This window comes from Entamoeba dispar, genomic scaffold (genome assembly GCF_000209125.1).
Source record: "Entamoeba dispar SAW760 scf_1105229461587 genomic scaffold, whole genome shotgun sequence".
Taxonomy (NCBI): domain Eukaryota; phylum Evosea; order Mastigamoebida; family Endamoebidae; genus Entamoeba; species Entamoeba dispar.
This window is the reverse complement of record NW_001854767.1, coordinates 1-12247: the sequence shown is the minus strand read 5'-3', so window position 1 is coordinate 12247 and position 12247 is coordinate 1. Positions and strand designations below refer to the sequence as shown.

The window sequence follows — 12247 nt, the reverse complement described above, 5'->3', positions numbered from 1 at the left end:
ATTTTCCCTTGTTGTATAGCTTCTGCAAGACCAAACATTTGTTATTTAGTTGTTAGTTTTTCTCTTTTTATTTTATTTGTTTTATATAACACTATTAACTCAATTTATCTTCAACTTATTACCTTCTTTATCTTCAAAGTATTAGTAGTGTTAAAAAACGGTTTTATTAATATACGCATTCATGGAATACTGCTTTAAAGATTTATATGTGATGTTGATTTCTATTAAATCTAATATCTTTTCATTTTTCTGTATTTTTCATTTTTAACATGCTCCTTTAAGAAAGTCTTATATTAATAGATTATTATAGTTTATAATATAAATTATTATAAATTTCTTTTTTTTTAATTATTATTTTTATTATATAATTTTAATTTAATTTAATTTTTTTTAATAATCTAAATTATTGATTAATACTAATAGATTTGAGCTAATAACATACTTTTTATATATTCACCACATTTTTTTCATTTAAATATCATTTAACTCAATTTGTCACAAACCTGAGTACATTGTCCACATCATGTTTTCTTTCATTTGATTGTATTCATTAATTCATTGAAATTAATCTTCTTACAAAATACTCTCTTTATTCTTTTAATTATTCATTTTAGATTCTCTTTTACTGCCTCTATCATTTCATTTATTCTTGTATTTGATATTTATATTTTAAATATATTCTTATTAATTCATTACAATATTCATCTCGTGCTGACATTAACCACATTCATAATTCATTTATTGTAACATATAATCTATTTTATGGATATTTATTATACACTTTGAGTTGGATTAATAAATTTGTTATTTATTTATCTATATTTTCAAACTCACTTCATTTATATTTGACAATACAGAATCAATATCTTAATTTTTATATTATGTCATTAATAATCTTTCTTATTGTATTAATAATATTATAAACCATAGTGTTTAATGATGATAAAAAGGAGAGTATATCATTTAATAATCTTGTATAATATTTTTTAATATTTATTTTATCTCATATTTCAATACCAAGATATTTATAATGATTATCATTAATTACTCTTTGCAATTCATCTAATTCTCCAATTGTTTGACCATTGATATTATTCATTATCCCACTCTTTTCTACTTTTATTTTTAAACATATTCTATTAAATATTTCTTTTGTTAATTTGTGGGCTTTTTCCATTTCATCATATTATCTGTTGTCTTCAAATCACCCATATTCAGTGTGTGATTTAACTCAAGAAAGAGTTGTGATAAAATATTTTAAACCAATTGTGAGAAGTAATTTTATGTAAATAGAAAAAGGAGTGAATTAAAATATCCAAAACTAGTGATTAAACAACTGTTCTTAGGGTAACAAGAGCTTCAAGCTTAGTCATTTCTTTTTGTTATTAGACCAAGGTATTTTAATAATAAATAAAAATAAAAGAAAAATAAAGGTTAGAGACACTTCTTTCTAAGACAATACTATAATCAACTATACTTTTTGGTTATTCACCCCATTCTTACGTAACTTGTAATTGCAAAATTAAGAAAACTGCCAAACTTCAATGTGTTGAGGTGTAAAGTGATCACTTCCACATAAAGAATGACCATTGTATTGGTAAGTGCGTTGATGACATTTACTTCCTTCCTCTCCTTTTTTCATAACAGTAAGATCATATCCCCCGAATCCAAAAGTAAATAACCGTTTTGTTTTTGGTCCAGTCAAATAAAACGCATATTGTTGGTTAGTGATATCAAATTTATTAAACTCTATTTTATTATTGATTTGGATAGTGAACAAAAAAGCCTGAGGATCACTAATATAAGATTCTTCCATAGAGACACTTTGATAAATAAATCCACCAAATTTATTTTTATTAGTATCTGTAATAATAAAAGCAAGGTTATTATGATTTAATACTTTTTCATTAAAAACACAACTTCCTTTTATCCATTCGTTTTGATCACTATTAAATATGACTTGTTTAAAACTGAAAGAGGTCCATGAAGAAATCTTCTCTTGTATTAACTTCTTTATATCGCCATGACTCATACTGTCTGTACTTAAAGGGATAGTATTATCTTCATCAATGCTAATATCAAAGGGCTGTCTTAAAATGTTTTCTTCTATTTTCTTAAGTTTGTTATTTTCTTTGAAAATAAGAGTAGGATGTTCATAAAGTGAAATTGTATTGTCTCTATTTTTCTTTTTATTTTCCTCAATTTTTTTCTTAGTTTTCTCTATTTTGATTTCATTTTGTTTCTTTATAGATTCATACTTAAATTTTTCTTCATTTAATTTCTTTTCCATTTCTGCAATTATGTAATTATGTTGACTCTCCTCTCTCTCTTTTAATGCATTAATCATTTCAATTTTTGTATTCATTATGTACTCCCTATTTTTTATGCATTCTTGATAAATTAACTCAACACTTTTTAATGTCTTTTCAATACTTTCAATAATCTTTTTCTTTTCTGACTCTATCTGATCGACTGAATCTTCTCCTTGTTGTAATACTTCAATAGTGTTACTTAACTGTTTGATTGCAATGAGATCAATTTCGTTTTGATATTTTTCTTTATAATTAATGCGTTTTGATAGTTCATAGAATTTTACCATATTTAAGAATGACTGAAGTTGGTTATTACAGTGTATTACTTGGTCAATTCTTGTTTGAATATTTGTAGTCATTATGTTTTTTAAAGATTGGGGTTATAAAACATTATTTAAAAAAAATTATTTTTTAATTAGATTTTAAGACAATTTATCACTTACTGTTATTCAATTAAGATTAAATCTCTTCACTCACAACCTTCCAAGACTTCCTATTGTGATTATTTTTTATTCCTATATTACAAAAATGATTACCTCAGTATTTATTAAATAGTTTTATTAACAAAAATAAATTTTCAATTAATAATTGCTAAAAAACAAAAAAGATTGTATTTCTAAGGAATGTAAAAGATACAAAAATTAAAAATATATGAGAAAAAAGGTTTTAAGAACTAAAAAGCATGGTTTATGGTTGTTATTCTAGAAGAATCATTTATTAAAGAAGTCCTCAAATATATCCACCTCAAAAGGGATCTTGTTACATTCCAATTTGTTAACAAAAAAATAACGAGATTGTACAAAACTATCTTATCAAATCCTGTGATTGATATGTCAACTGTTTCAAGTCCTATTGATTACTATTCTTTAGCAAGATCCCTTTTTCCTAAAATTATTCATTTTAAGTGTCCTTTTGACTTTTCACTTTTAAATGATAATGAAATCACTAAATTCAATAAGTGTTCTATAACTAATGGCTATTTTGATGCAGAAACAGTTTCAAGTCCTAAAATGATTGGAAGAGGTGTTATTATTCAGAATTTTAAAAGACCAATGCCATTACTTGAAATAGTAAAACAATCATTCAACTCAAAAAACCTTGTTGAATTTATCCAAAACGTATCAAATTTTCCTTCACTACAATACGTTCAACTAATTATTGGATATGATTTAATGATTAATGAAAAGATACTCATAAGTTCTATTATTACTTTACTAAATACAATCCAAAATATTAAAATTTGTATCTGTTACGAAATTAAAAATAACTCAGATTTTACAAAAATTGAACTTATTCGGAAATCTCTTCCTACTTGTATCAACCATGTGTATAATTTTGTTATTAAGTTACCTGATAAATTTACTGAAGGAAAAGAAAGTGAAGAAGAAATTTTACAGTATAAATTTCTTATCCCAATAATTCCAAAATTACAAGCAAATCATTTTATTAATTTTTTAGAAAGTGATAAAGTGGCTAAAGAATATGTAAAATATTTTTATCCACTTGAAATAAAAGGACATCTCTATGATTTAAACCTTGAACATTTAACAACAGTCACAAAAGTTACAACTGATAACCCAGGATTTAAATTAAAATTACCTATCAGTTGTACTTGTTTCGAAGACTTAAGTGATTCTTTAACTCCTGGAAATGAAAGAATAATTGAAAATATTTCAAATTTAAATATTACAAAAATGACTACAAGTGATGTTAAATTAATTCCATTAAATATTAAAGATTTAGAAATTCCTTTTTCAACGATATTACATTGTCCTTCTTCATTAACAAAATTAGTTATTTATCATATAGATAAAAAAGATGACATTTTGTTTAATAATCAATTAAAAGCATTATCAATAGGAGAATATCCAAAAACATTTAGTATTCCAAATACTCTCACATCTCTTACTATTTCATCTATCAAAAACCAACTTGCAGAAGGAATTCAAAATTTAGAAATTGGAAAATTAAAGAAATCTGAATGTGGTTTCATTCCACAAAGTGTTACTGCATTGACAGTATTATGTGGAACAACGTTTGACCTTACTAATCACCCAAATATTAAATCAATGAATGTTCGAATTACCATTGCTAATTCTATATTCAAAGAGTCCAATTTCCTTGTTAATGAGAAATTGGAATTCTTATCCCTTTACATAGTTGGTAAAATAACAAAGAAAAAGAGGCCAACATTTATTGAAGATGTAAAGAAATTTTATTCTCATGTTAAGAATGTTGTTGTTGACACAGATTTTAACCAAATAATTATCAATTAATCAGTTATTTTTTTGTTTTGTATCACTTAATTTTATGTTCCTAAAAATAAATAAAAACTATTAATCATTTTAATGACTAACAAAAAAAATGAATTGCTACTTTATTGGAAAAATATTGAAATAAACGGGAGAAAAAGAACTATGAAATCTAAGAAAAAGAGAAAAAATAAAGATTTTGAGATTAAAAAAGTGAAAAAAATCTTGAAATCGAAAAGTCAAGAAGAAAATGTCAGGAGAATCACAACTAATTTCAACGTCATTCAATGAAAATACAGCTGTCTTAAACATGTCGTCACAAACAATCTTTCGGCATGTACCATTCTCAATTGAATTTTCTGCACCACCACTTTGGTTATCACAAAATTCTATTAGACCAGAAGATATTTTATATGCAGGACTAAGGATGAGAGTACTAAAAGTAAGAACTACTGATGAAGTCAAAGAATGTACTATTTGTTCTAAAGGAAGAAAAGTTATTGAGGTTGGTGTTTCAAGCAATCAAAAATTCCTTGAAGGAAAAATTGTTAATGGAAGACAAGTATTTACATTTGATAAGTGTAGGTCGAATTGCTCTAGTTCAAGAAATCATCACAAAGACCAATTATTTTTATCTTTAGATCTTAATAATACATTATCTATTTCATCACAACCATTTTCTATTCGTTCACGAGTCCTCACACCAAAAAGTAAAGACAGAAATGAAAAACCAATTTCAAAGAAAGTAGGTTTGTTTATTATATTTAAATAAAAGAAATACAACTTGTTATTTATTTTATAGACCAAAAGGTATTAGTTGTTTGTGTCGAAGGAGAACAGTTAAATTTAATTGAACAGATTAAAAATGCACTTTTCAACGAACCAGCAGAGTCATGTAAAGCTGTTATAAAGAAATATAGTGATGTAGCTATGATTTACATTCATGTGAATGAGGACATTGCTGAATCAATTCAAACTAAGATAAATGAAATAACAAACTCTATTCCAGAAGCAGAAAAACAATCTGCGTTTGTGATGTCTTCATTACAGTAAATAGTGTTAGTTGGATTGAACAGAAATTTTTAAATTTAATGATTTTATAATAAAAAGACTATAAAAATTAAATTTTTTAAATAAAAAGTAGTTAATTAAGTATTAATAGAACTTGTGTCTATTGTTCCTGACTCACCGGAGACTAATCCCGTCAATGAATCTTCGTCATGTAGTTCAACAACATATGTTTGGTTATGGTAGAATCAATGTTCCATGACGTCCATCATGTTTTTAATTACAATGTTTTTGATTTCTTTAGTGATGTCAATTTCGATTTTTAATTGTTTAATTAATTTAATACTTCCTATATTTATTATCACATTAATCCAAATTACTATTGGAATTATTTTGACATCTTTTAATTTCTTTGTTTTCATTACCTTATTTTTCAATTTTTTGTACATGTTTCTTTTATTCAAATACCCTCAATTAATATTGTGATCTGCCACAATATTCATATCAAATATAGACCAGTTTTATTCTTTTTATCTAGTACATATATATCTGTTATTTTATGATATTGTAATTCACTTTTTGATATTATTTATTTGTTCAATATCATAGTGATGTCATTATATTGGAACATTGTTTCATATATTGATTTCATATTGATGATTTCATTTATATTTTCTTATTATCTAATATGATAATACAAATATTTTCATGTTTTTCTATTTGTGATTTCTTATGACAAATACAAGATAATAGAATGTGTTCTATTGTGAATATCTTTTATTTACAAAGTGGATAGTATTTTATTCATTTTTTAATATTTTATCTTTTCTGTACATATTGAATATTGGTTCATCTTGTATTTTAGTTAATTGAAGAAATGAATTTTTCTTAATATTGACTGACTTCAATTTATTGATTAAAGTAGTTTTATCTATAAATTTTGATTCAATCAATATTCTAAAATATCCAATTGTTTGATTTCAATTTATTAATGTATTTATTTATCATTATTTTATTTATTTATTTTTATTTTTAGTCATTTCTTTTATTATTTATTCTATTTCTTTGATTTTATGTTTTATTCTTTTTTTATTTATATTCAATATTCATTTCTTTGAATACCATCTATCTATTATGTTATTTCCTATTTCACTCTTGTACATTAGTACATTATTGTTCTAATTATTTCATTAAAATATTCGTCCTTTAGGTTTATTAATCATTCACCCATTTCATTTATAGGGACATATAGACGGTCTTTAGAGTTATAACAAATGTATTTTGCCTTTCTTAAATATTTTCTTATCTCAAAATCCATTCTATCTATGTTACATTCAAATTTACTACTGATGCTGAATATTTGAAGATTGGTATTACTTCATTATTAATTGTTGTAATATAACTTCTATTACTACTTTCACCAGTATTTATCTCTTCCATTTTCTTCATCATCTTTTATTTGATGATTTTATAATTGAATGTATCATTAATTTCATCTGACTGTCATACTCCTAAATATTTATACAAGTCCTCTCCTTCAATTATTGGGATGTTTTGCATTCCATCTGGTATTTTATTAATGTTCTTTAATACCATTCCTGATTTATTTTCATTTCCATCCCTATTCCACTTATTATTTCTTTAATTTCATTGTGGATTGTTCCCATTTCTTCGCTACTTAGTGTCATTATTCTCAAATCATCCATATATAATGTATTGTTTGCTTTTGGGAACTTCTCTTCTATGAAATGAGAAATTACATTCATTTTGATGAAGAAGAGTAGAAATGATAATGAATCACATTATAAAATTCATCAATTTAATACATCAAATATATTCGTTATATTTATATCATATGAATATCTTCAATTTGTTCATCATACTTTCTACAATGTCTATGATGACACCCTCTACATTAAAATATTTAAGTGATTCTATTACCTATTCATGATTTACTGAGTCATATGTTTTCTTAATTTCATAATATGAATCTACATATTTTGGGTATTTTTCTTCTTTTTGTTGTTTTAACATATAACTGTTAATTAATCCTTCTTTAGCAGCAAGAGATTGCAGTTTACATCATAATTGATTTTTACTAATTTTTAATGATTCACTATTCATGTTAATTCTATTGTGAATCTTCTCTTTCAATATTGAGGTAAATACTTTCATTATTACATTTATACAACTGATAGGACGATAATTAGTGACATCGTTCATATCTCCTCATTTATGGATTAATATAGTTCTTCCACTTACCATGTCTAGAAGGATGTTTTCATTGAAGTTTAACCATTCATTGAATATATTAAGAATGGAATCTCTTGATGATGACATTCTCTTCCAATAATACCCATATATAGTGTCAATACCTGGTGATTTCCAATTACTTATTTTCATCAGGCTTAGATTTAAATCATCCAATGTGATGATGACACTATCATAATTCCTGTACCTTTCATTCCACGAGGTGATTTGTTTTATTTTCAAATGTTCCTTATTTAATATCACCTGTGTTTCATATAATGATTTCCAATATTCTAAAGTAATATCGTTATTTGGGTATATTTCATTTTGTGTTTCTTCTTTATTTTAATTTTCTTATTAGAATCAAACATGATTTTATTTGTATTGATTCTGACCCTTTCATTCTTATTAAATTTAATTCTTTCTTTAATCATCGTCATCATATATTTTAGGTACTTTATTCTTTCTTGTGCTTTCATTTTAATTTCATCTGCATCTTGTTCCTTTAATCTCATGATGCATTTTATTCTGTACTATTCCATTGTTTAGATCTTCTAGTCTATTTATTTTCCTTAGGATTTCTTTTACTTCATCAAATTTATAGGAGATAAATTTATTTTGGAGATAGTAATGCATACACATTGAAATCATTTTCATATCTTCTTGCAGATTTTCTATTCTGCTTCCTGACCATACCCATTTATTATTTATTTCTCTTATTAATTTATCTGATTCTTTCATTTTCCAGTAGTAATTAATATTTACACATTTATCTATTTTCATTCCTTTAACTTGAATATGATAGAGTTAAGATATTCATCATCAATATCAGTAGAGTTATTTTTTATGATAATGTTTTTTATTATTGGATTACACTCTACTTTCCCTTCTATGATAGAGTTCACTTTCATTTTAATATATCTTTTAGTTGTTTCTTTTATTTTATGTGACTTTTTAATATTATTAATGTATTCTTTCTCATTATTTACATTAATGTTTATTACTTTTATTATGCTTTCTATTTGTTCCCATCTTAATTTCTTATTTAATTTCTTATTTAACAAATTAATTGCAAAACAATACAACACATCAATTAAAATTCTATTTGTTTGATTTGTTGTGTTTTCTTCTCTTCTTGACTGATTATCATTTCTTGTTTTTTGACACTCAGTGTTTTGCTCCCTTCTTCTTCTATTTCCAGAATTGTCTTTTTCATAGGGGTAGTTTGGTTCATTTGTATTGTCCCAGATGATGATGTTCTCAGTATTGGTTGTGTATTTATCACTAGAGTCATTGTTTTCTTCTTCTTCAGTTCCTTCTGGGATAAAAAATTTTCGATACTTTCTTGTTGGTTTGATATTAATTGTTTTTGTTCTTCATTTTCTCTTTGTGTATGGTCTAATTCTTCTTTTGTTTTTTCTGCAATCTCATAGTTTTGAATCGCACTTTTTTGATATACAGAGATTTGATTTTCTTTATCTCTTATGTTCTTCTTCAACACATCATCATCATTCTTCTTCATCTCATAATTAACAAAGAAAATAATGATTTCATCTTTATGTGTTATTTATATTTTATATTTCATTTATTTTTGATTGTAATGAAATATTTTATTATTTTAATTTAGAGTTTTCTTATTTCATTACATGTAGTTTGAATATTGTTTATTTGTGTTTGAATCTTTTCTATTTCTTCTTCAAACTCTTTCCTAATTGTTTCTCGTGTTTTTTGAATCATTTCATTTGAGATGATTTGTTCTTCTTTATTCTTTTTTGTTTGAAGTTCTTTAATAGTTTCTTCTAATTCTTTAATTTTATTTTGAAGTGTGTTAATTTCTTCTTTGTTGCCTTCTTCTTCCATTTTCTCTTCTTTATCTTGTGTTTTCCCTTTATTTTCTTTTTCATTTATTATTCTTGCATATTTACATCTATCGTTCATTTCTTTAATTGGATTTTTGTTTTTGATTTCTTCTTCGATTGTTTTAATATCTTCACTTTTCCAATCTTTTGTTTTCTATTTGAATTCTTCTTTGTTTTTCTCTAGTGTTTTCTTCTTTCTTATTGAATATACTTCTTGGAGAGTATTATACCATTTCTTTTCTTTACCTTCATACTTTTTAATTATTTCTGAATATTCTCCTTTCTCCCATTTTCTTGTTATTCTTTTAATTTTCTTTTGAATTTCATTTATTGTTAATAATTTATATTTATTATTTATATAATGTTTATTATCATTATATTTACTTTGTTTTTTATTTGTTTTTCTTTGTGTTCTTCTTTTTCTAAACCCTTTTTTCTTGTTATTTCTTTTATCATAATTATTATGCATTTTATTGCTATTGAATTCCTTTCTTTTCTTTGAACATGAATATCTGTGTCTTGTTTGATTTTTTTTTACAAGACTCTATGGCATTACTCAACAGCTATGGTAACAAAATTTAATGTATATTCTGCGTTGATAAAAGGATCTTAAAATTAAATTTTTTAAATAATGATTTTTACTTAATGATTTTAAAATGAAATTATTATTTATAATTAGGTATTAATCAAAATAACTAAAAAATCTTAAAAAGGGAAAAATAAACTTTAACTAAATTTAAATGCAAGTGCAAACAACCTCTAAACAAGCCCTTACAAGAAGAAATGCAACAAATAGTCTATACCAGTATTTAGGTGCATGTATTTATACTTCAATTAAATCATTCCATTGGCAATTTCTTATTACAAAATCTAAACGATCATCAAAAAGGATGTTGGCATATTTCCCAATAAAAAAAATTCTTGATGAGAATGGAAAAACAATATTTGATGATGGAATAAATTATTCAGTTACTAACGGTAAATTAGATTTTGACAAGAATGGATTTATGATTGAAGATCCAAAAGAAAACAAATTTGATAATCTTAAAACAAGTGCAAAAATGAGAAGTAATCAATTAATCTTAATGCATCTTTTTAATGAAATGTTTAAAAGAAAAAATTTAGTTGATCCTAAAGTTAGGGTAGAGTGCACTAAATCTGCTACTGGAACTGAAAAATTAACAAGTAAAAGACTTTCTTCTCTTCCAATGTTTGATTCCAAATCAAACAGATTCATTTCTGAAAAACGAGAAACTGTTGAACAAACTATTGGAATGAAAGTACATAAACTACTTTCTATCTTTTTTCAAAACAGTAATAAAGTTACTACAATATTTATTGGTAGTATAGATTGTACAAAAGAGTCTAACTTTGAAGATACTCATTTTATTTCATTTTATGAATTTGATGAAAAATTTCATAGTCTGGTTCTTGATACTCAACAACAACAAACATATCAACTTGAATCTGTTCAAGAAAGTAGTGGTGAAACAGAAGATGATTATTGTCAAAAGATAGAAGAAGTTGCTTTCTCAGAATTTGATTTCATATCCAATGATAATTATGCAATAGAGGAAAAATACTAAAACGTGTATTCTTATTATATTGTTATATTCGGTTTTTTTTAATATTATTTTTTTACAAACATATCATAAAATGAATAATATATAAATAAACTAATAATAGATGACTAATCAAAAATATCCATTTATTATTTCTTTTAACTTTTTATTATTTTTATTCTAGTTTTAAATAATTGGATTTCTTCTTTTCTTTTCAAAAAAAAAAGAACATATTTTAATCAATTTATTTTTTTTAATTTATTTATTTCTCTTTTTTTTAAGAACCTTCTATGGAGAAATTATTGGAAAGGGACTCTGTGATAGAAGAAAGCCGTATTAAAGAGATGAGAGAACCACCTCTCTGCATAAAGAAAACCCAATTGCAGATATATCTATTTATTGACCTTTTGTTATAGTTTGTTAATATAAAATAAAATAATTATTATAGTTTTATAAAACAAAAAGTATTTTAATTATTCAAGATAAAGTTGATGTTCTGTAATATAATTAATAACACTATCAGGTACTAAATACTTAATACTCATTCCTGATTTTACTAGTTGACGAACTAATGTTGAACTATGTTGAGATTGAAATGATTGTATTATAAAAATATGATTTAAATGACGAGCAAATAATGGATAACTTTTGATTTGTTCAGAGCAATTAGGATTTATTCGTTTAAAGAAAACAATACCGAATTCATTAACGATTTTTTCTAATAAGACTTGGTCCCAACAATTTTTGTTCATCATATTTGGAATTAAATCATCTGCTCCAATAAAGTAAATGTCATAATCATTCCCATACACCTCTCTTTCATGGGCTAATACATTGTATGTGCGTACGTATTCTTTTTGGGTGCTTTCCCAATCATCAACAATAATCCAATTTGATGTTTTTACAGCTTCTTGACACATTGCAACACGATGTTTTGATGAAAGAAGTCCTTTTTTCCAAATATAATCATTGGCAGGAGAAATGATTCCTTTCACGACATTTCC

At 24.6% G+C, this 12247-nt stretch overlaps 5 protein-coding genes across 5 annotated transcripts, besides 12 other annotated features; 3 read left to right on the top strand and 2 right to left on the bottom strand.

Moving 5' to 3' along the window:
• Window positions 1-314: 314 nt before the first annotated feature.
• Window positions 315-406: a microsatellite.
• Window positions 407-438: 32 nt separating this feature from the next.
• Window positions 439-1232: a repeat region.
• Window positions 1233-1396: 164 nt separating this feature from the next.
• Window positions 1397-1432: a sequence feature (AT_rich).
• A 90-nt stretch (window positions 1433-1522) lies between these two features.
• On the bottom strand, window positions 1523-2671 carry EDI_275430 (uncharacterized protein; the record flags this gene model as incomplete). The annotated part of the gene is made up of 1 exon (XM_001738646.1): window positions 1523-2671. The coding sequence occupies one exon, from the start codon at window positions 2669-2671 to the stop codon at window positions 1523-1525; it is 1149 nt and encodes a 382-aa protein (XP_001738698.1).
• Window positions 2172-2294: a microsatellite.
• Window positions 2672-2692: 21 nt separating the features above from the next.
• Window positions 2693-2738: a sequence feature (AT_rich).
• A 115-nt stretch (window positions 2739-2853) lies between these two features.
• Window positions 2854-2902: a sequence feature (AT_rich).
• A 99-nt stretch (window positions 2903-3001) lies between these two features.
• Window positions 3002-4588, top strand: EDI_275420 (uncharacterized protein; the record flags this gene model as incomplete). Its single annotated transcript, XM_001738645.1, has 1 exon — window positions 3002-4588. The coding sequence occupies one exon, from the start codon at window positions 3002-3004 to the stop codon at window positions 4586-4588; it is 1587 nt and encodes a 528-aa protein (XP_001738697.1).
• A 226-nt stretch (window positions 4589-4814) lies between these two features.
• On the top strand, window positions 4815-5617 carry EDI_275410 (uncharacterized protein; the record flags this gene model as incomplete). Its single annotated transcript, XM_001738644.1, has 2 exons — window positions 4815-5313; window positions 5367-5617. The coding sequence occupies 2 exons, from the start codon at window positions 4815-4817 to the stop codon at window positions 5615-5617; spliced, it is 750 nt and encodes a 249-aa protein (XP_001738696.1).
• A 23-nt stretch (window positions 5618-5640) lies between these two features.
• Window positions 5641-5699: a sequence feature (AT_rich).
• Window positions 5700-9349: a repeat region.
• Window positions 9315-10291: a repeat region.
• Window positions 10292-10359: a sequence feature (AT_rich).
• Window positions 10360-10421: 62 nt separating this feature from the next.
• Window positions 10422-11267, top strand: EDI_275400 (uncharacterized protein; the record flags this gene model as incomplete). Its single annotated transcript, XM_001738643.1, has 1 exon — window positions 10422-11267. The coding sequence occupies one exon, from the start codon at window positions 10422-10424 to the stop codon at window positions 11265-11267; it is 846 nt and encodes a 281-aa protein (XP_001738695.1).
• Window positions 11268-11299: 32 nt separating this feature from the next.
• Window positions 11300-11511: a sequence feature (AT_rich).
• A 152-nt stretch (window positions 11512-11663) lies between these two features.
• Window positions 11664-11721: a sequence feature (AT_rich).
• Window positions 11717-12163, bottom strand: EDI_275390 (nicotinamide mononucleotide adenylyltransferase, putative; the record flags this gene model as incomplete). The annotated part of the gene is made up of 1 exon (XM_001738642.1): window positions 11717-12163. The coding sequence occupies one exon, from the start codon at window positions 12161-12163 to the stop codon at window positions 11717-11719; it is 447 nt and encodes a 148-aa protein (XP_001738694.1).
• Between the last annotated feature and the right edge of the window lie 84 nt (window positions 12164-12247).